Raw genomic sequence first — 21,366 nt, 5'->3', positions numbered from 1 at the left:
GCAAGGGGCCCCATGCGGATGATGGAGGGGAGGTAGTGGGGCTGGGGGGGCCTTGAGGGCCAGGGATCCCGAGGGTTGGGAGGGGGCTGGGGAGCCTGACCCTGGGGTGTGGGGGGGACTTTGCTTCCTCAGAGGCCAAGCACAACTGGAGGAGGGGAGCGCAGAGGGACCCTGGCTTTGCCCCAGGGCTGGGGCGAGTCCGGTGCCAGGGGAGCGGGTCAGGGGCTCACGTACCCCCCGGCATCACTGCCTCCTCTGGACAACCTGGCGGAGGTGCAGCTCACTCTCCGCGGCCACAATGGGCTGCTCGTTCTGCCGGTGGTGGCTGATGAGGTGGCTGATGCTCTCAAACAGCACGTCCTTGGTCCTCACCTGGGGGCCGGGGGGGGCACAGCAGGCCTGAACCCAGGATTGCCGCCTCCCGCACAGGTTCCCCATGCAGCCCCCCAGTGCTGCCCACCCCTGCAGCCCGTGTCCTCCAGCATCCCTTCCCACCCCACCCTCACCCTCCTCCCCCATCGCCCACCCGGCGCCCTGCCCTTACCACTCCCTCGGGATCCACCAGCAGCAGGTGCTTGGGCTGCCCGCTGTGCATCCCGGTCAGCACGTACTGCCCGGGGTTGGTGAGGCTGTCCCGCACCAGGAAGTCCCCGTCCATCTGCAGGAGCCTCTCGGCGTCCCGCCGGCTCATCTTCCCATGGTACCACGGCTCCCGCCGGAGCTGCTCCTCCGTGGGGGCGATGGGGGCCTTCCGCGTGGGGGGGCTCGGCCACTGGTCCTCGATGGGGGGGCTGGTGCTGCCCCCCGCGATGCACTCGTGGAGCTTCAGGGCATCCTCGAATGGCCCTGCGGGAGCCAGGGGGTGCGGGGCGTCACCCCCGGGGCACGACACAGGGCTGGGGCGTGGTGGGGACAGGGACAGGCCAAGCAGTGGCGGCAGGACCCGGGGTTACGGCCAGACCCACCACTGGACCGGATCCCACGGCGCCACGGCCACGCCGGGCATGATGCTGCGCCTGCACCCGGGCATGGAGGGGACGGTGCCCCCTGTGCTGGCACGGCTGCCCCCTCCACGGGCCCAGACAGGGCAGGCAGATGGGGTGCCCACCCCCCAGGCCCTGCTGCCCCGGCAAGGGCGGGCGAGGACAGGCCCTGGCTCACGGCCCCCAGCGCTCAGCACCAGCACTGCCCTGGGCTCAGCCCCTCTGCAACAGGTCCTGCGCCCCACACCCCCCAGCGTGGCGGCTTACTCATATCAAAGAGGTCCTTTTTGGGGCTCTCCTCCGGCACCCCTCGAGCCACCGCCTCTGGCTCCCAGGCATCCAGGCTCTGCGTGTTCACGTACATGTGCTCCTCGTAGTCCCGCGGCCCCAGGGGGTGGCCGTCCGCCTGCAGGTACCCGTCGCAGGGCTGGCCTGCGAGAACCAGGCATCACTGCTGGCCCGGGCAGGGCAGAGCCGCAGGGACCCCCCTCTCATAGTTCCCAAGGTGTCCCCCCCCCGCAGCGGTACCCACCCTGGCTCTCCAGGTCCCAGGGTGGCCCCAGCTGGCTGCTCTGGTCTCGCCTGGCTGCAAACCCACCCTGGGGAGAGGAGACAGCAAGGGCGTCATGGGGGACGTGCCTGGGAGCCCCGCGGTGAGGCTGGCAGCAGCCCCAAGGGCTCACCTGGCTGGGGGGGCCGGAGCAGGAGGGCTGAGTACGGACGTGGCCCAGGATTGTGCCGTGCCGGAGCCGGGAGTCGATCAGCCCCCCGGGGGGTGGCTCTTTCCCCGGGATGCTGTTGTAGTAGTCGTGCTCCGCCGTCTCTTCGTCCTCCCCCCAGGCTGACTCCTCTGCACCCAGTGCCCTGAAGCAGAAACAGGCGAGCTGGGGACACCCTGCCCGGCTCAGACACCACCCCCCCCCCCACGCCGGGGCGCTCCCAGAGCAACGCAGAGCCAGATGTGCCCAGGATGGGAAGTGTGGGGCTGCAGCGGGGCCCCCCACCCCCCTACCTGTCCGGGGGTACCACCACCTTGGGGGGGCTGTGCAGGTACTGCTTGAAGCGCAGCTCGAAGGCCTGTCCCACCGTGCTGATGACGCTCTGTGCCAGCCCCTCGCAGCACTCCAGGATGTGGCAGGCTGCGGACAGACAGATGGACGACGCTCGAGCGTTTCCGCCATGCTCCCATCACCCCTCCAGGACTGCCCTAAGCCACCCCTCGTGCCCCCCACGAGGGATCCCCTGCTCCAGCCTTCATCCCCCAGCACATCCCTCCTCTTCCACAGAGCTCCTGGGTACGGGGGCCAGCGTCACCTCTCTGGTTGATGGGGTCCTTGGCGACGTAGGCGACATAGTCCGTGGTGTCCTGGGGGCACAGGGGGGAGCTCAGGGCTGGGGACACCGGGGCGAGGGGACAGGCTCAGCCTCAGCCCCGCGTCCTGCCCCAGGGCCAGGCTGCCCCACAGTTCGGCTCAGCCATAGGACCAGCAGCCCCAGGGGAAGGCTGAGGCGCGCGTGCCTCACCGTGTCCCCACCGGAGGCGAAGGAGATGGATTGCATGTGGTGGTTGGCGATGATCTGTGGGGGGAACACGGCCCACGCGGGAGTTAGCATGGGGGCCGCCAGCCACCCCATTCATGGTGGAAGGCAGAGAGCTGGGAGGCGGCGGGGCTGCATCCCTGGGGATGGCGCTCACCTGGCGCGTGGTGGGGATCATGAGGTTCAGCCCGTCAACGGAGATGTTGACAGCGATGCTCATGCCAGCGAAGCGGAGGTTGCTCTTGCCCAGGATGGCGAAGAGGGCTTTGTTGGGAGCCTGACGGGGGGAGAGGACTGTGGGGGCGATGCGGCCCACCAGGACCAGGTTTCCTGGTGTGAAGGAGGCAAAGAGGGGTGCCCCAAGAGACCCCAGACTCTGCCCTGTGACCTGGGCAGGCACCCCCAGCACCCTGTCCCACAGCCCCAGCTCACCCCAGGAAGGAGTCCAGGGAGAGACCGGCTGGGTGGAAACTCACCTTTTTCTTCCAGATGCCCTTCACGCCCGGCACCGCCTCATACAGTCTGTTGATGGCTTCCCTGCAAGCCACGACCCCCGGCCGGGTTACTGCTGCAGACCCCCGGCCACTTCGCAGCTGCCTCCCCCGCCTGCAGCTCTGTGGGGTCTGGAGGCATCAGCCCCCGCAGCCCCGGGCGCCGCAGCCTCCCCGCAGCACTGCCCCACGTCATGGCCCGTGGTACGTAATCCCGGCCGGGGCCACCTCCCTTCTCCTCTTTCCACCCACTGATCCGCAGCAGCGCCCTTCATCCACGTCCCTGCATGCGGGGTGGATCCCGTGGGGCAGGGGCTCCCCAGACCCTGGCCCTGTGTCCCCCCCCTCTCCACAGTGCTCCAGGGAGGGGGAACACGCGCCGCTGGGGGCTCTGGGTGGCCTTGGGGTGCGGGAGAGCGGGACCGCGGAGCCGTACCTGGTGACCTGTGTCCGGGTGTTGAAGTCGAGGGACCTCATGGAGCGCAGCACCTCGATGCACCCCATGTACTGCGGGGGGGCGCGGTGAGAGCAGCCTCCTCCCGCCATGGCCACCAGCCCGGGGCAGGCGATGGAGAAGAGAGGAGGGAAGGAGCCGGGCGTCAGTGAGCAGGGCCCCTTCCACACCGGCTCCAGGGATCACCCTTTCGCCCCCCACCCCAAAATGCCCCATTGCACGCCCAGACCCTGCGCTGCGACCCAACACGCTCATCGCTGTGCCGTGACTTGACGCCCTCGTAAGGGCTGACGGCTGCTGGGTCCCAAAGCGGCTTCCCCTGTCCGGAAAGCCCCCCCCGGCCGCATCCCGGCCCCCATCCCCGTTCTCATCCCGGTTCGGGAGGCTCTGCCGTCCCTCCCAGGACGTGCCACCGACAAGGCGGGCAGCGCAGCGGGCCGGGCTGCCCGTGACGGGGCCGAGGGGGCCGCAGGCTGCGTGTGCTGGGGGTGGCTGCCCCGGGCCCCCTCCGGGCCGGACCCCGCCACATCCCCGGGGCCGCGGCACCGCTCAGCACCGCGGGCCCCCGCGACGCCCGTCCCGCGGCAGAGCCCGCCCCGGGGCGGCCGGAGCCGGGGGGACCCGAGGCGGGGGCTCCGCCCGCCGCCGCCGGGAGGCGCGGAGAGACCCGCCGAGCGCCGGACACGCGTGGGGCCGGGGGCTCCGCTCGTTCCCGGGCTCCGGCCGCGGCTGCGGCGGGACTTACCCGGACGATGTAGGAGACGCCGGGCCCCAGCACCCGCTCGTCGGGGTGCAGCCAGCCCTGCGCCGGCTTGCGGATGAAGCTGCCCTTGCGGCTCCACTCCTCCCCGCCCGGCCGGGCCGCCTCCGCCCGCGCCGCCCGCCCCGCCGCCCCCCGCCGCCCCCCGCCGCCCGGCAGCGCGCAGGGCGCGGCGCAGAGCGGCTCGCAGGCGCTCAGCACGGCGGCCAGCGCCGAGGGGGCCCCCGCGGCCGCCGCGCCGCCCGCCCGGGCCGGCCCGGAGAGCTCCCGGCCGGCGCCGGCGGGGCCGCGGCCGAGGAAGCCGGCGGGGCCGGGGAACTTCCACTGCGGCATCCGCGGCAGCAGCGCGCAGAAGGTGGTGCCGGGCTCGGGCTCCTCGCCCGCCGCGGGGCACGGCCCGGGGGCCGGCGACGGCATGGGGGCGGTCAGCGGCTCGTCGCGGAAGCGGTCATACTTGGGCTCCGGGAGCATGCCCGGGGCCGCGCTCCGCTCCGCTCCGCCGCTCCGCTCCGCCGCGCCGGCTCCCGCCCCCCGCCCGCTCCCCCGGGGCCGCGCCGCGCTGATGTCATGGTGCGAGCGCTCCGCCGCCCGCCCCGGCCCCCCCGGGCCGCCCCAGCATCCCCCGCCCCCCCCCCCCTCCCCCGCCGTTCCGGGCCCGCGGCCGCACCAGCATCCCCCGCACCCCCCAGCATCCCCCGCACCCTCTCGCCATTCTGGACCCGCAGCCGCCCCAACATGTCCCCCCCCCCAGCATCCTCCGGTCCCCTCGCACCCACCAGCACCCTCCGGTCCTCTCGCATTCTCCAGAATCCCCCGCACCCTCTCGCCATTATGGACCCGCAGCCGCCTCAGCATCTCCCCCCCCCCCCCCCCCAGCATCCCCCGGTCCCCCCGCACACCCCAGCATCCTCAGACCGCCCCGCAGCCCCCAGCACCCCCGGCCGCCCCGTGCACCCCTCGCCGCAACCACCAGCATCCTCAGACAGCCCGCACCCCCCTGTGCCCCCCGGGCTGTGCTGCTCCCCCCGCGTCACCAACGCGGGCTGCGGGGGGGGGCAGCAGCGGGAGCCCCGAAAGGGCGGGCGCGGTCCCGGCTTTGAGGGGCGAGGCCGGGCGGGCTCTTCCTCGCAGATCCCGGGGTGCCTGAGCCGCCCGACGGACCCTCCGGGCGCAGCTCCCCGGCCCCCGCGCCGGGGCTGAACCGGCGCCCCCGGGGCTCGGCCCGGCTCCGCGGGTTCCCGGCTGCACCGCGGGCGTTGCGGGGTCACCGGGCGGGGGTGGGGGGGCGGGGGGCTGCTGCCCTCCCGGGAGCCATGAGGCTGATGCAGAGGCTGCTCCCGCTCCCGCTGTGCAATTAGCCGGGGGCCAGCAGGCAGCTCCTGGAAGGGGCCAGCAGCCCCCGGCCGCTGCCCGCACCCGCACCGGGGACATTTTCTGCTCTTTTCACATCTTCATCACCGGGAAGCGCTCGCTGGGAGCCCGGGGCGGGCTGGGAGCTGGGGGGGGGGGTGAGGTGGGGTGGGGGTGGGAGGCTTTGCCAGGCTTCGCTGCACAACGGGGCTGCCCTATTTCTGCCTCCCGGCCCAGTGGTCTTGCTCACTCTGATTTCATCTGCCTCCAAAGCCAGGTCTGGCTCCTGCTTGTTTATATCTGTCTGGAGGGCTCAGGCAGTAAAAAGCACAATCATTTTCTTGCTTCTCTGCCAGTATCTGCAGCAAGCAGAGGGAAAAAAAAAAAACCACCCTTAAAGGGACTTTCTGACCTCAACCAAGTGACTCGCCCTTCCTTCAGCCCTGGGGCTGCTGCTTTTTTCCAGTGGTTCAAAGGACTCAGACCTCCTGTCGAGCCTGGCACCAACCCGCGGCCCGACACCAACTCACAGCATCCTGCTCACCGCAGGGCTCAGAGAGGGGCCAAGCTGCGCGCGTGCCCCCGGTGTGAGACGGGCACTGGCTGGCGTGGCAGAGCCGGGGGGTCCTGTTGGGAGCCGGGCTCAGGCAGAGGGTGTGAGCCCCGTCCCTGCGAGGTGATGGGGCGATGCCCCAGCCCGACTCACACCAGCTGCCCAGTGTGGCCCTGGCAGAGCCGGGAACCAAGCCCGGAGAGGCCTCTGTCTTTCGAGTTCCCCCTCTGCCCTGGTGCTTCCAGGGCTTTCCACAGATGCCAGCTGGGCACAGAGGGGTGAGAGGCCGCGGGGCCCCACAGCCCGAACCCACTCCGTGGCCCGGAGTGGGCCCCGCAGCTGCTCCCCCACACTGGTGCCCCGGGGACCCTCACCTTTCCCCAGCCCACCCCAGCCCTGCACTCTGTCCCCACGGTGCCAGCATCGGGGGCTTTTTGCCCTTGGCTCCAGCTTCCCGAGGAGGGGGAACCACCCCGCTCCCCTGCCTGCAGAGGCGACGCTGCTGCGGCCGCGCAGCCTCCCCCCCCGCCAACCGGCACAAACAAAACCGGAGCCTCCCCGGAGGCCGGCCATGCCTGGGCAACGCGCGGCCGCCTTTGTCTTGCCTTCCCCTCGCTGTCTCCTGCTCCCTGGCAGGTGATGGGGTGAAAGCCAGTAATTGCTCTAAGTGCGATCAATAAATCAAGGTAATAGAATTACATTTGCTGTTGCCATATTAGGAACCGCTTCTCTGCTCTCTCTGCTCTCCTTGGTTTTGTTTTTAAACCGCTGCAGAGCACTGGAAGGAGTTGGGCTCCTTCGTGCTCTCGAGGGGGCTCCAGTGGGGACTCGGGTCCCTGCCTAGTGCGGGCAGTTCTGGGTGCACATTCCTGGGGCCTGGGGATCGGCCTGAGGGAAGGTGCTGGGTCCCCGTGGAAGTCACGGGCGTTTTACCCCATGCCACGTGCAGATCACTCCGGGGATCGCAAGCACCCTGTGGCGTGGGGACGGGACCAGGCATCACCCAACGTGGGGATGGGACGCAGCAAAGCCAGGCACAGAGCAGCAGCCCCCCGCCAGCCCCTGCTCACTGCAGCAGCGTGTTTGCCTCAGCCCTGGGCAGACGGAGCTGCTCTCCTCTCCTGCACAAGTCCCCGGCGGACGGGGGATCATTTTCATCTCATTTGCAGCTGGTCTCAGGCTCTGGAGAGTAGAGCTTCACGTCAAGGGTTTTCCCTGGCTGCTTTTTATCATTACTTAAAGGAAAGCCTCTGTGCATCCAGGCTGGATCACAGCCTCGAGCGCCCCATGGGCAGGGGGGAGCCCCGCAGCATCTCGTCGTCCCACTGCTCTGGGCGGGCAGCGTCCTGCCCCACCGTGAGATCACTCCAGGCTCTCCCAGTCACCCCAGTCACTGCCACATGCACATGCTAGCCTGCAGCCCCACAGACCCCAGACTAAGTGATGCTGCTGGGGTGGCCAACTCGAGCCGGGGGGGGCGAGCAGGGCTGGCCCCTGCCCTGCCACTCCCCAGTGGCACCCGATTAGCATAACTTTTCTAAACTGTGCCTAATTAATCTCCTTACACCTCTGGCACTGCGTTAAGGGAATCGACATCAAGTGCTCTCCAGTCCGTGAAGGATTAATTAGGAGAGGAGAACACGTGCCCGCACAGCCAAGCACGCGAGCGACGCGCTGGCGGTGCCGAGGCAGGTGCTGCTCTCCCACCGCAGCACGGCCGCCGCACCGCAGCCCCCGGTGGTGCCGACCCCTCCAGCCCCGGGCCTGGCTGCCCCCTCCCCATCTCCCGTTGGCACCAGGTTTCGGGAAAGGGCCGGGATCCCCCCAGGAAGGCGCTCAGCTGTAACGACCTTGACCGAAGCCAGCCGAGACACCGGCACTGAGGCCAGAGCCACCAGCCCAGCACCGAGCGGGGCTGCGGCAGCGCAGGGACACCCCTTCAGCAGCCCCCGGGGTGGCCGTGGGTCCCTGTTCAACCCTCCTGCCCCCAGCCCAGAGGTGCCCGCAGGCATGCCGGCGCTGTGGCCTGGAGAGCTGGCCGCAGAGCTGACCTCCCTTCACTGTCCAGCTGCCGGAGTGCCGGCGGCAACCGCAAGCCTGGCAAAAATAAGCCCTATGGGGAGGGGGGAGAGAGATGGCATCTCTGTCCTGAGGTGGAGGCATTTGGGTGGGAGAGCACACAGGAAGCGGGGGCTTGGCACAAGCTTGGCTTGATTTCAGCCATCATGGAAACCAGAAGATATTTGAAGCGCTCGGAAGCCAGACCACAGGAGGGCTCGGTCGGGTTGTGGCAGGAGGGAAACGGGGCAGGAAAGCGGGGGCGGGCGGCGGGGCTCGTCTGAGCCGGGCAGCCACGAGCGGCGCCAGCTGCCTCCGGACCAGCCCCGCAGCTCCGCGAGTCACTGCAGGGGCCGCACAGGTAAAACCTGGACACGCCGCGGTCACCCGTTACCGCCGTTACAGGCAGGGCGCAGGACCCGGCCCGGGCTCGGAGCAGCCCCCGCGCCCGCCCGCCTCCCGCCCACGGCAAGCGGAGCTCCGCCACCGGGTTCCTCGGGCAGCGACCGGGAGCCCCGAGCGAGGGGAGGCTGCGGCAGGACGGGCCCCTTCCCCAGCCCCTCCGCCCCGCAGCGCGGCCATAGGCGGGGGCTCCGCGGGGCGGAGAAGCCACCGGCCCGGCCGAGCTCAGCGCGGTGAACCCTCGGTCCCCGCCGAGCGCCGGCGCCCCGAGGCCAGTCGCTCGGCGCCGGGGCCCGCGGGCAGACCCCGCCCCTCGGGCAGATAGGGCCGGACCGCTCCGCTCCCCCAGGAGCCGCCGGTGTCAGCCCACCGGGCCGGCGCTGCCCCAGGCCGGTCAGGTGCCGTTCATGCGGGGCCGGGGCGGCGGCCACTCTCCCCCGGGGCGGCCTTGGGCCGCTGCCGGTGCCACAGCGGCGGGGGAGGGCGGGGGAGGGCGGGGGAGGACCGGCGCGTCCCGGCATGCCCCGCGCTCCTCCGCGGCAGCCCTGACGGGCGGCGGCCCCTCCCACCGCGTCCCGTCGTGCCTTGCACCGCCCTCGGCAGGTGCCGTGACGTCACGGCACCGCCCTCACGCCCGGCGGAAGAAGCGGTGCGGCGCCGCTCGCACGCGCCCCCGCCCCTCCTAGCCAATCGAAGGCCAGCTCGGCGGACGAGGCAGAAGCGCAGCAGCCAATGGGACGCGAGGGAGTGGCGCGCGGCGGCGAGAGCAGCGCGCCGGAAGTGCCCGTCAGCGCCGTCGCCCGGGCGACCGGGGCGGGGCGAGCCGCGGGGCGGGGCCTGCGGGCGGGCCGCCCTCCGCCGCCGCCAGCCGGGCCGCCGCCCTCGCCCCGCGGCGCCGCCCCCGCGCCCGGCAGCCCCGGGCCCGGCGCTCTCCCGCCCGGTGCGGGTCCGGGTCCGGGCCCGGGCTCGGCGCGGCGCGGCCCGCCGCAGGGAGGATGGGGCAGCCGCGGAGGCCGGCGAACGGCAGCGGCCCGGCGGCGCCATGACCGGCGAGAAGAAGAAGAAGAAGCGGCTGAACCGCAGCGTCCTGCTGGCCAAGAAGATCGTCATCCGGGACGGGGCCGGCGTGAGCGCGGGGGCTGGGGGCTACCGGGGGCTACCGGAGGCTGAGCGGCGCCGTGGGACGGGCGGGAGCGTGGGGGCCCTGGGGGCGGGAGTGGGGCCAGCGGGTGCGCGGGGCCGTCGGGGCCGGGCCGGGGCGTGAGGGGGCGGTCGGGCCCCCCGGGGCAGGCGGTGCCACGGTGGGTGTGGGGCGGGGGGTGCGGGGTCCGGGCGGTGCTGGGGCGCAGGGGGGGTGCGGTCGCACCCCAGCAGCGGTGCCGCGCTGCGGGCTGGCGTGCTGCCCCGCTGCCGGACCGGCCCGTCCGGGGGGCCCGGCCGCTGTGCCAGGCACCGGAGCGGTCCCGGGAGTGCCGGTGCCCGCTGGCAGCCCCGCCGCCCTGGGGCTCCTCGCAGATGGAAGAGCGCCGCCCTGCCCTGCTCGGGGTGCGAGGCTGCTATCCTCCCGCCGGGCCTCTCCATCCGCCTCCCCGTTCCACCAGCTGCCCGCGAGGTGCCAACGCTGACGTTTAAGGTTCGCTTTGGGGGTGACGGGCGACCTTCGAATCTGTGTAAAACGTTCCCCCCTTTGCGAGGAGTTCTGGCTGCCAATAGTGCGGGCGATGGCTTTGAGGTGGGCGCACCCGAGCGGAAGGCGGTTGCCAGCCCCTTCCCTCTGGGCTCGCCCTCTGGAGCGAAGGCAGCCCTGGTCACGAGGCGCTGGCCTGTCCTGCCTGGGCTCCTCTGTCTTTCTATGTATTTTTCTGGAGCGTCTTTATGTTTTGCGGCAGCAGCTGCGCATCCCCCGGAGGAGGGGTTCGGTGGGGTGACCGCTGCTCGCAGGAGATTCGCGGTCCTAAAGTGTTTGAGGACTCCAACGCAATGAGATGGTTGATCAGTGGAAGGAGTGATGCTGGGCAGTGGCAGGTTAGATCTGGACCTACTCTGCAATGAGAGATCGGCTGTTAATTTTGTTGCAGTCCTGTATAACTGCTTGAGAGGGTAAAGAGGGAGGATGGAAGGGAGAGGAGCGGGCTGCTCTGTGCAGCAAGGTGGGTAACGATGGCTGTACTCTTAATTACTGTCTTCGTGCCGCCTTGGGGCTTCTCCCTCTGCTGCAAAACGTTGTGTCATTTGTGTGCAATAAAACTGACTTATTTTAATGACCGTGTTCCCCTCGGGCAGGGCGCCTCTCGTGTTGATGCTGTTGATTTGTTTTTTAAGCAGCCAGCCAGTCTGCGGGAGGTAGAGTCTGTGAGCATAAACAGCGTTTCAGCAGAGTAATGTCTCTTGCTGCCTTCCCTTGTATTTCAAATGACTTAGCAGCTGGATTAGTTACCTGAAATGCAGTATTCTTCTGTCAAAACCTGGGAGGGTGTGACTGGGTAAAACGCGCTCTTCACATGCCAGGTTTCTTGCATTCCTGTCCCTGAGAATCTGTCAGCAGCGAGTGCTGGAGCAGGATCCTGATACAGATACGTCTTTGGTCTGGTCCGTTAAATGGTTTCTATCTCAGGAGCACGGTGCAGGGATGTTAGTCAGCTGTGAGGAAATCGGTACAAAAGTCCATTCTCGTAGCCTGGAAGAAATGCCCGTGGGTTTGAGGTTTCCCGTGCCAGATCCAGTGTCCCTTTGGATGTGAGATTTGTGCAGCCCATGGAAGTTTTTTTAACTTCTGGATGCTCTTCAAGCTGCTGGAAGCTCTCTAAATTGCTGGGACTGCAGACGTTTCGGGTGGTTTTACTAATAATGTATCGGGGCTCGACTCCCCCTCTTGGTGAGTTTGGACCGCGTGGTTTGCCGACACAGCAGCTGGCTCCCGTGGAACAGCACAGTCCGCTGCTGCTGCTGCTGCTGCTGCTGAGCCGTTGGCCCGTGCGGTTTCCCGGTGTCATTCAGCCGAAACTGGTATGCTTCCCTCCCGCCCTCGCGATTCTTTTCTCCTTGGGAGCTCGTGACTCTGCAGGTGTCCCCTGCGTGGCAGGAGGAAGCCCTCGGGCTGGTGGCTGAGAAAAGGGGTAGAACAAAGGCTGCCCTGGTGAGAAATCTTGGCAGAAAGAAAGATAAGCCAGGCCTTGAAGCGTGGGGGTTTTAAGAGCCTGTCCAAGGACTGTCCCACCGTGCTGGGCAGACGGGGTTGGCGCTGAGGAGCTAATGCCCTCCCAGACTCCCAGAGCCTCCTCTGGGGCATGGCACGTGCTGCTGTCAAGATACGCAGAATGTGGGGCGTTCCGTTGCCGAGTCCTTAGGGCGAGGATTGAACAGGTGATAATTTTGGTCGTGTTTGAGGAAAGCATGATGGTGTCAACGATGTTAGTTCTTGGATAAAAAAGTGAAAAGCAGGCAGCTTTGTGGGAGAGGTGTGTGTTGGTAGGCCCCGGACAGAGGGCTGCTGCCGCGGGAGCTCGCCGGCGCTGGGCAGCACTGAGTCGCCTGGGGAACGGCTCAGGTCAGGGTTGGTGTTTCGGCGTCCAACCACACGTCTCAAACCCGTCGCAGGTCGGGGTACGTGTATTTTTTACTGACAGAGCTCTGTTTTGCAGCGACAGGGGATTGGAGAGCCCAGCGTGTACCATGCCGTGGTGGTTATTTTCCTGGAGTTCTTTGCCTGGGGGCTGCTGACCACGCCGATGCTGACGGTGAGTGAGTCTCCCTGGGCATAACACTGGCTCCTGTAGCCTGGAGTTCACCTTGGGCTGGCAAGGGTGAAGATCTTGGTGTAGGCCTGTGCAGTAGAGGAAGTAGAAACCAAGAGGTAATGGTTTGTACCTGAAAAAGCTGGAGTTGGGCAATCATTTTCTTAATTATTGTGCCTTAACTTGGAGCAAAGCATGAGTTAGATTTGTGAAAGCTTTTGGAGGATTTGAAGAAAGCAGGAGTGAAAGACCTGACCTGAAATTACTAGAATTTACTGGTAGCTGACTAATTTGCTGATTTTTTAATTTTTTTTTTTTCCCCCAGGTATTTTAAAAAAAAAAGTGCACTTGGGAGCTTAATAAAAGGAAGTTGAACAAAGCTTTGGCTTTTTATCCAAAGACTGCACCTTTTGCCCTGTGCTGACTTATTTAGGAATAGAAGAGATTTTTGCTGAACCTCCACCACCATTGTCTGGGGTGTCAAGGCACAGAGATAATCTTCTGGCAATTACTTGCAATTACACAGAGTCAGGCTCGTTCTAGGGGAGCCACCGGTGACTCGTTCAGGACTTGGCTGAGTTATGATGCGCACAGGCAGCAAAGGCAGCTTCACAGTAAAGTGCAGAGGGATAGCTTTAGGAAAGAAACTTAAAACCTCATCTTGGATGTTTGCCTCTGGTTGAGGAGCTGTAAACTTCTGGTTTGGCAACTCCAGGAAGAATTCTCAGCTTTTTAAGCTCATTTTCTGGTGGTGGTGTGCCAGCCCACATTGAAGTCTGATGTGCCATGTGCATCTGTGGCCTGATCCCTGACATGGAGGTTACTGTGCGAAAGGAGACTTGGTTTATGCAGAGGCGTTTGGAAGCAGAGTATTGGTTTAGTCCTATGAAAGGCAGATCGAACATATGGACGGTACAGAAGGGGCAGAGCACAACAGAAAAGTCCTGTGGTCACGTGGAGTGAAAACAGAGGGAAATCAGATGGTGCAGGGGTGGAGAAAGGCATGTTTCAGGTTACCTTAGCCTTGCCTCAGCTTCCTGGACTGATTTGTAGACCCGGGAGGTACCAACGAAAGTGGCTGCCCTGCCGGAGCGGGGAGGTGGAGCTGCTCACGTAGGTGCCGCAGCGGCTCTGGCAGTGGCGCGTTTCCCGTTTTCCCTGTTTCGCTCTTCAGGCTGTCAGGTGCTTGAGGAAATTTTGCAAAAGTTGCTAGCTCTGTTGGTTTGTTGTGGGTTTGTTTTTTTTTTTTTTTTTCCCTAGGTGTTGCACCAGACTTTTCCTCAGCACACGTTCTTGATGAATGGCCTGATTCATGGAGTCAAGGTAAGGAATATTCCTTCCAGGCTTTCATTTGAACCTGCCATCAGGGCAAGAGGTGGCAAGGCAGTACAGCCTGTGTCCTTTGCTGATGTTGGCCAGTATTTGACACGTAGATGTTCGTATTTCAGTTTGGGGGGCTACGGGCAAACCTGATACAAAATGAAGAATTGACAGAGCACAGACATCGGGTGTCTTGTGCGGTTGATTTTACCGAGCTGTGTTAACAACGTGCTGCTTGTCAGCGTGGGTTTGAGGCTGCAACAGCTGTGTGTTTCAGCTGAAAATGTTCTGATCGGCCTGAGACCAGCCCTGTATCCCTGTTCTGGGGTGCGACAAAACGAAAAGTCAATGACATCTGAAGGTATCAGTAAGAGAAGTTGAAACCAAGCAGGCCTTAGTGGGCTGTCCCCGCAGAGAAGGTGAGGAGTGTGGTCTGGCACAGTGAGTTTGGACCAGACCAGCGTTCCCAGAGCAGAATTGGAGGCAACTATGCGAACAAGCAGTAGCCACATGCTCTGACTCAGGAGTGTGGCAAAACAGATCGTTAGGCCCTGGCACTGGCAAGAGGATCTCTGAAAATGGCCTGGAGAGGCTTACTGGGCACCCCCGTACCCACTTAAGGGCTCTTCCCTGCCTGACTCGGGCTTGAAAGATGTTGAAAGGCATCGAACAGTTTTATTTGTGCTTGATGGCCTCGGTGTCTCGTCAGGTCTGTCTCATCTCCATCTGAAAGAGAAGGCTTTCCCTGGCTGTGCCAGCGGCTTCTCAGGCACTGGCAGGGCAGCTCCCTCTGCACAGGCGTGCCCGGAGGAGCACCGCCGCGGGCGGAGCAGTGCGGAGAACGGGAGGGAATCGGAGGGTTCAGCAGTGCCTCGCTGGTTGAGGACGATTTTTCCCTCCCTAAAAGGATGTGAGCAGTTTAGCAAACTGTTCTGTTGCGGTAGTATCGCCTGCGTGTGGAGAGTAGGAGTGGGTTGTCTCCTCGGGTTTTTAGCTTTAGGCAACGTTGTCAAAAGCTCTCGCTGTCGACAATCAGAGTTTGACTGAGGGGTTTCTCTCTGTCGTCCCGTCTGTCTGTCTTAGGGTCTGCTTTCCTTTCTAAGTGCCCCACTGATTGGTGCTCTCTCTGACGTCTGGGGCAGGAAATCCTTCCTCCTCCTCACTGTCTTCTTCACGTGTGCGCCAATTCCCCTCATGAAGATCAGTCCCTGGTGAGTTTACTCGTGCTACAGCCGAGAGGTTCTGAGGAGAGGAGTGGGTGTGAGGCTGAACGATGGGGGATTTGCGGGTGTTGCGTTTGCGGATGACGTGGAAGAGTCCGTCGGGTGGAGGATGCTCAGCCTAGGGACTGATTTACTTGTCCGGTGCTTCTGGAGGGTTCAGTGTCAGGAGGAACGAGTCTGTCCGCCCCCTCCTGGTGCCTGTTCTCCTGCCAGGGGCGTTACCACTGTTAGGGCATGTTGATGTTTCCTTTCTGTGTGGGGAAAATCAGCGATGAAACTCCACGGGCCGCCAGGCTGAAGCTCGGTGTTCCTGGGCGCTTTCTGCTGCAATGAAGTAGGACAGGCTGAAGGAAGAACAAGGGAGAGGTTCTAGTTCAGCAGCTGTGGGCTACCGTGTGGTGCTCTCTAACTCTGCCTTGGGCAATGCCTGTTTCAGGTGGTATTTTGCTGTCATTTCCATGTCTGGAGTCTTTGCTGTCACCTTTTCTGTGATTTTTGCCTACGTTGCCGATATCACACAGGAGCATGAACGCAGCACGGCGTATGGCTTGGTAAGGAACTGAGTAACTGCCTTGTCTCTTGGAAGGAATATTTGGGGCTTTGCAGGTAGGAGAGGTGTAAAATTAGGGTGAGAGATTCATTGACAAGCCTGAGGACAGCATCAGTGAAAAGACGATATGTGCTTCGCTAATAGTAGTCTCCCTGTTCTTCAGTTTGTGATTTAGCACTGAGGGAGAGGGCTAACTCCTGTGTGATCTGAATATGGGCTGTGTCGTGGCTTAGCCTTTAAACCAGCCTGGTCTGGGAGCTGCTTCGCTCCAGGAACGGGGGCAGGCAGCGATGCCGGCGTGTGCGCGAGTAGCCTGTGATTGGGCCCTTTCCGCAGGGGTACCGAGAGCGTCACAGGTGAAGCGTCAGGGTGGCTTGAACTTCCCTTTGCTGGAGCTTAGCCTAGATTGCACCAAGAGAACGTGTCATCTGTCTGCCTGCAGGAGAGTCCCTGTTTGCCTGGATTATCTCCGTCAAAGATGGCAAAACTAATGCCCTTGGGCTGCTCTGGAGGAGACGATAGGCTCCAGGGAGAAGAGGCTGTGTTAATGTTTTGTGCTTCCAGGTGTCAGCCACGTTCGCTGCTAGTCTGGTCACAAGCCCAGCGATTGGGGCGTACCTTTCCCAAGCCTACGGCGATACCTTGGTGGTTGTGCTCGCTTCAGGTGTTGCTTTGCTGGATATTGGGTTCATCCTGCTGGCTGTGCCGGAGTCTCTGCCGGAAGAGATGCGCCCGGTCTCTTGGGGAGCTCCGATCTCTTGGGAACAAGCAGACCCGTTCGCTGTAAGTAGACTCGCTGCTGGTTTTCTGCGTGCTGGTAATGCTTGTGCTTGCTTTCGTTCTGCTGATGTCTCTCAAAAGGAAGACGCTTTCCACAGCAGGTGAAGGGTGTGAGGCTTAGAGTGACCCCGTCGAAGGTACAGTGTTCAGCTGGCGGCAGGCTGCACGTATCTAAAGCTGACTAGTAGCTTCTGACCGATTTCGTACCGCTACAAACCGTCTAAAAGCAGCTCCAGGTGTCCTGAAGCAGGAGCGTCTCGGTGGAAACGTTCCAGTTGTTGCAGTACAGACTCCGTTACATGGCAATAGTCCTGTGTCAGGAGGAGTCTTCTGTGTTCCTGGCTTCTCGGGACCTTTGCTAATGGTGATGAGCTTTGCACAGTTTCACCTCACCTCTGCTTGCTAGGAAGGTTATTTTGGCTGTCTGGGGAAAGAACAATTCTGATCAAAAGCACTTGGGTATAAATCTGAGAAACTGAATGTTCCTCATTCTGGGTGCAAGTTGATGCAGTCGTACACCTGGTCTGGTGTGTTGTGGCAGCATTCGCACCTTCCTCTGAAATGCTGCTCTGGTTTCAGTCAAGCATTCACTTCTTAGGTACAAAATGGTGACTTAAGCACTTGGGTTTGCTGTCTCTGTACCTGGAGAATATTTAATGATATTAACTCTTTTTTTTTTTTTTTTTCTTTTTTTTTCTCATTCCCGACCCCCTTCCCTACAGTCCTTGCGGAAAGTGGGTCAGGATTCTACAGTGCTGCTCATCTGTATCACCGTCTTTCTCTCCTACCTTCCTGAAGCCGGCCAGTACTCCAGCTTCTTCCTGTACCTGCGACAGGTCAGTCTCTTGCCACAAGGGAAGGCTCTGAACGTGGGAAATCCCAGCCTACAAATATTATCTGAGTCGCATGTCCTGAGGAAGCTAACCTTGGCCAATAGCTTAGTGAAGTTGAAGCTATAAGAAATAGCGACTTGTTCCAGCTTTCCTAAAAAATGTGGGAGCCTGGTGACCGCTCCGTAGGCGTTGCCAGGACCCTCGCTTGGCTTCTAGCTGGTGGGCTGCCTGTCTGCCCTGTCCGTGCCACTGTCAGGCATTTCGGGTGAGCCCAGTGGTCTAAAGCTGCTCCTTCAGCCCGAGGAAGGTCTTTTGTTCCTGCAGCAGCGGGAAGGTAGTGGGAGGTACGGTCGATTAATGTTTAAGTGCCCGATAAGCAATGTCAGTAAACGTCGGTGACACCGATGGAGTGGCTTTTCTCGCAGGGCACAAACCTCTTGCCTGAAAAGTCTGTCTCTGGTGTTTTCACAGGTCATTGGTTTTTCCTCGGAGACTGTGGCAGCCTTTATTGGTGTGGTTGGGATTCTCTCCATACTGGCTCAGGTGAGAAGCCGTTTCTATCTTGGCCGTAGCAGTCTGCTTGTAAGAATGGCCAAAACGTCTGATCATCGGGGCTGGCGAGCGCCCAGAATCCCTGTGGCCACACAGACGTCATTGGACCTGTGCACGGCTACCTGTGGTACCGCTTTCTTATCTTTTGGTTGTAGCTGTTTGTTGAATCACAAACTGTGGGGTGGCCCCGTGTTGCCCTGTAAAACTCCACAGATCGTGCTCTGATCGCCCTGCACAGGGACGTGCTGGTTTCAAACAACATTACAAGAGCAGGGGGGCGCAGGTGCATGAGAGGTGGTCTCGCAGCAGCACGACTTCCCTCGGGTTCCTGTCCTCTGTCTTCCAGTCTTGTCGTCTTGGCACTGACTTTGAAAGCACCTGTTTTTCTTTCCAGACAGTAGTGTTGGGAATTCTCATGCGTTCGATAGGAAATAAAAACACTATCCTGTTGGGACTGGGCTTCCAGATCCTGCAGCTTGCCTGGTACGGCTTCGGATCGCAGCCTTGGTAAGAGCTCGCCCACGTTCGTCTCCTGCCGTCGGCAGCTTTTCCGTCCGCGGTGGCTCTACGGCCGCTCCCTGTCCCCCGGCCGAGGTGCTGCCCTGCTGCAGTGCTCGTCCGCAGCCGGCCCTCGGCACCCCGCCCCCTAACTGCTGCCTCTTCCTCTCCGAGGATGATGTGGGCAGCAGGAGCCGTGGCTGCCATGTCCAGCATCACCTTCCCAGCCATCAGTGCCATGGTGTCTAGGAACGCGGACCCCGACCAGCAGGGTGAGTCGCCTGGGGGTTGTCCGACGGGCGAGTTTGTCCCAGCAGGCGCTGGAGCTGGCGCACGGTCGAGTGCTCAGCGCCGGTGGTGGAGGGGCGGGCAGGAACGTCGGGGCCAACTGGGGAGTGTCGCTTTATTCTTGGTAGTATGGACACTCTTGCCTCTGGCCACAGCTGATGCTTTGGGAGGGAATTCTTACGTTGTATGCATAGGCGTTCGGTGTTGCCCGTCTGAGGCAGAGGGGAGACTGCTGCTTAATGGTTGGCCTGCCTCGTGGTTCGGCCCCGAGTCCTCAGGCTCGGCTGCCTCAAATTCCAGTTCAGCTGGAAATTGTTGCTTGCCGTGTCCCTCCTCGTTTTGTGCCATGTCCAGCATCGCCGAGGTTTGTAAAACCTGAGCGTGAGCGAAGCTGCTCACCAGCCAGCCACCTCTGTAGAGCGCGTGTCAATCCAGATCTGAATGTTTGATCCTGTCTTGAATGTGTAAGCGTCCTGGAGTAAGGCGAGTTTCTTCAGAAAGCGGGAGGCATTCCTTCCTTTCCTCGCTCTGTCCCCAGGGGTGGTGCAGGGGATGATCACTGGAATCCGGGGTCTGTGTAACGGCCTGGGGCCGGCGCTCTATGGCTTTGTCTTCTATCTGTTCCACGTGGAGCTGAATGAAATGGCTGAGGTGGAAACTTTGGGTAAGGCCTCCAAACCCAACATGGCCAACCCTACAGACGAGGTAACCTCTTTGGCTTTATCCTTCCGTTTGCTGGGCTGCTTCTGTCCTTGCACTTGAGCACGAATCGCTCCTGTTTCTCCCTACAGAGCAGCATCATCCCAGGGCCTCCGTTCCTGTTCGGGGCTTGTTCTGTCCTGCTGTCGCTCCTGGTGGCCTTGTTCATTCCGGAACACAACCTCGCCCTGAGATCGGGCAGCCACAAGAAGCACAGTAACGGAGCCCAGAGCCACCCCCACAGCCCGCAGGCCGGAGGGTCGGACGGCAAGGAGCCCCTGCTCGAGGACAGCAGCGTATGAGGTTGGGGGAGAAGGACCTGGCTTGCGTCTCGGCTCCAGATCGAGGATGGACTTAGCCAGGGGAGTCTGGGGGGAGAGGGTGGAGGGAGAGAAGAAATGAGGTAACGGACTGTGCCACTGACAGCTGATGCGAAGGGACGGGGTTTCCCTTCGAGCCAAATACACCCAGCTCGTGCAAAGAGGGAATTGCATCAGCTGGGGCTGCTGGAAAGGGGAGATACCGAACTGCTCCACCTGAAGGGATAGTTCTTTAAAGCAAACCTGCCCTTGTGCGTGAATACTGAATTCATGGTGTGACCCGCCAAATACTCAACTCGCCAGTGAAAAATTAAGGAGCTAGCATTGTCTTTGTCCTGGTGCGAACTGACTGAGCTGCCAGCCAGGGTAAAACCAGGCGTCCATTACGTGTCCCATCCCCTGGTGTAACTGGTACTTGCTGCTGGTCCCGTCACAGCTCGGCTGGCCAAGCCCGGCCTGGGAGAGGCTTGACAGCCATCCCATGCAGCCTCTGCGGGGGGCACACGCCGAGTGAGGGGGTGCATGCCTACAGGTAGTGCGGTCAGCTGCCGGCACGTCCTCGCTGCTTGAGGAGCCGATGAATTTGCCCATTCTGGCCCAAGTGAAACTTGGACCAAAAAGCCAAATCTACTGACTTGATGTTCTGATGAAGATGAGAAAAATTGAGGAGTAAAGTTGCAACTGACACAAGGGAGCGTGGGCAGATGAGAGGAGGGCAACGACATGAGTTCAAATTGCTTAGAAGGTCGACAGTGTTTGGGTTTTCTCTCTTTTTACGCTGATGTAACGTTTGTCTGTCGCTGCCTCCGTGGGCAGCAGGTAGAAGGGTTTTTCGGAAATCTTTTTCTGGAACTGTAGGGGTTGTTCAGAAAACGCAGTTCTCTGAGAGGCTGGAGAAACTCTGCTGAGCACTTTGATAAAGCATGGTTTCCTGAGAGAAAGGTCAAAGAAATAGCTGTTTATCTTGAGCGCTTTTATGAAGCATGTTGATTTCTCCCCAGGCTCTTGCCATCTGATATTAAAACCAGATAACGACTGCAGCTTGTTTCTTCTCAGTCCAAAAGATCCTGATGGTGATAATTGTGATTGACTTGAACTTACAGGTTTGGATTCCGTGTGGCGTTCCTGAGCCCGCTGTGAAGGCCTTTGTTTTGTTGAAAAATGGAACTGCCACCTCTGCTGCGGGGTTCAGCTCTGTTTAGAAAGAGCAGCGGATACTTGGACTTGAGTGTTGTGGGAGCAGCCAAGACAAAGGTGTAGGAAACACTTGGTTGTGTAGCGATACACAGAGATATGGCAGAGGGCAGGAAGCTATTGTTCCCATCTGAGTAAGATCAGAAGTAACTGGGGAAGTGAAGACCAAGCTGGGAACACTTAAGAAATCAGGGAACTGAGGATACAGTGGCCAAAAATATCGTGCCTCAGAGCGGGGTATGTGCAGCAGCTGCCGTTCTCTGGCTGGGATCCCTTCTCTGTGGGCTGGGGACAGATTCCGAGGGCAGAAGGGCCAGGAGGGAGCGGGTGCCGTCACCTGATGGCTTGGCTGTCTGCAAACGGGCGATGGCGGCTGCTGCTGTGCCTGCGCAGCAGCGACCGGCAGTGCCGCTTGCCTCTGGGTTTACTGGGAAGCACCAACCGGGCGTGCTGGAGAGCTCAGTCCCTGGCCCACAGCTGGCACAAACCGGGGCGAGCACCATGCGGCCCGGCTCGGCCCTGGCAGCGCGGCTCGCCCCGCTCGGAGGCACGGGGGGACGTGAGCTCTGGGGACGTGCAGCGGCTGAACCAATGATGTCACGTCTGTTCACCGATTTTCTGGACCGGTTAGTTATTGAGGTGGATGTTTAGGTGAAATGATTCACAGTTTGTTTTGCATTAATCCAGCCTGGTACCCAGATCCTGTAGTCAGAGCTGTAAGGGTAGATTGTTGTCCGTGCAGAGGGCAGGCACCTCGGACACTGAGGGTCTGCTGATGCAGATCT

At 62.2% G+C, this 21,366-nt stretch overlaps 2 protein-coding genes across 3 annotated transcripts; one reads left to right on the top strand and one right to left on the bottom strand.

The window, feature by feature from the left end:
• Window positions 1–243: 243 nt before the first annotated feature.
• On the bottom strand, window positions 244–4,698 carry SHC2 (SHC adaptor protein 2). The gene is made up of 12 exons (XM_086477483.1): window positions 4,213–4,698; window positions 3,450–3,520; window positions 2,999–3,059; window positions 2,680–2,799; window positions 2,508–2,561; window positions 2,298–2,349; window positions 1,996–2,122; window positions 1,667–1,847; window positions 1,516–1,582; window positions 1,251–1,415; window positions 545–846; window positions 244–372 (listed from the first exon to the last, which is right to left on the bottom strand). Exons 1-12 carry the CDS (start codon window positions 4,696–4,698, stop codon window positions 244–246), a joined length of 1,815 nt encoding a protein of 604 aa, XP_086333609.1.
• A 4,914-nt stretch (window positions 4,699–9,612) lies between these two features.
• Window positions 9,613–20,948, top strand: LOC104342839 (solute carrier family 71 member 1). 2 transcript variants are annotated; one of them, XM_086477330.1, is made up of 12 exons: window positions 9,613–9,716; window positions 12,232–12,327; window positions 13,585–13,647; window positions 14,728–14,855; window positions 15,304–15,418; window positions 15,982–16,200; window positions 16,920–17,033; window positions 17,502–17,573; window positions 17,977–18,089; window positions 18,255–18,352; window positions 18,907–19,073; window positions 19,160–20,948. In XM_086477330.1, exons 1-12 carry the CDS (start codon window positions 9,633–9,635, stop codon window positions 19,367–19,369), a joined length of 1,479 nt encoding a protein of 492 aa, XP_086333456.1. In that variant the 5' UTR covers window positions 9,613–9,632; the 3' UTR covers window positions 19,370–20,948. The 2 variants fall into 2 exon arrangements, with proteins under 2 accessions (XP_086333456.1, XP_086333455.1); XM_086477329.1 differs by lacking the exons at window positions 14,728–14,855; window positions 15,304–15,418 and having other exon boundaries at window positions 9,633–9,716.
• Window positions 20,949–21,366: the final 418 nt, after the last annotated feature.

The sequence above is a fragment of the Leptosomus discolor genome, chromosome 24 (genome assembly GCF_034619465.1).
Source record: "Leptosomus discolor isolate bLepDis1 chromosome 24, bLepDis1.hap2, whole genome shotgun sequence".
NCBI lineage: Eukaryota > Metazoa > Chordata > Aves > Leptosomiformes > Leptosomidae > Leptosomus > Leptosomus discolor.
Note: the sequence above shows the minus strand (reverse complement) of the source record. Positions and strands in the feature narration are given on the sequence as shown.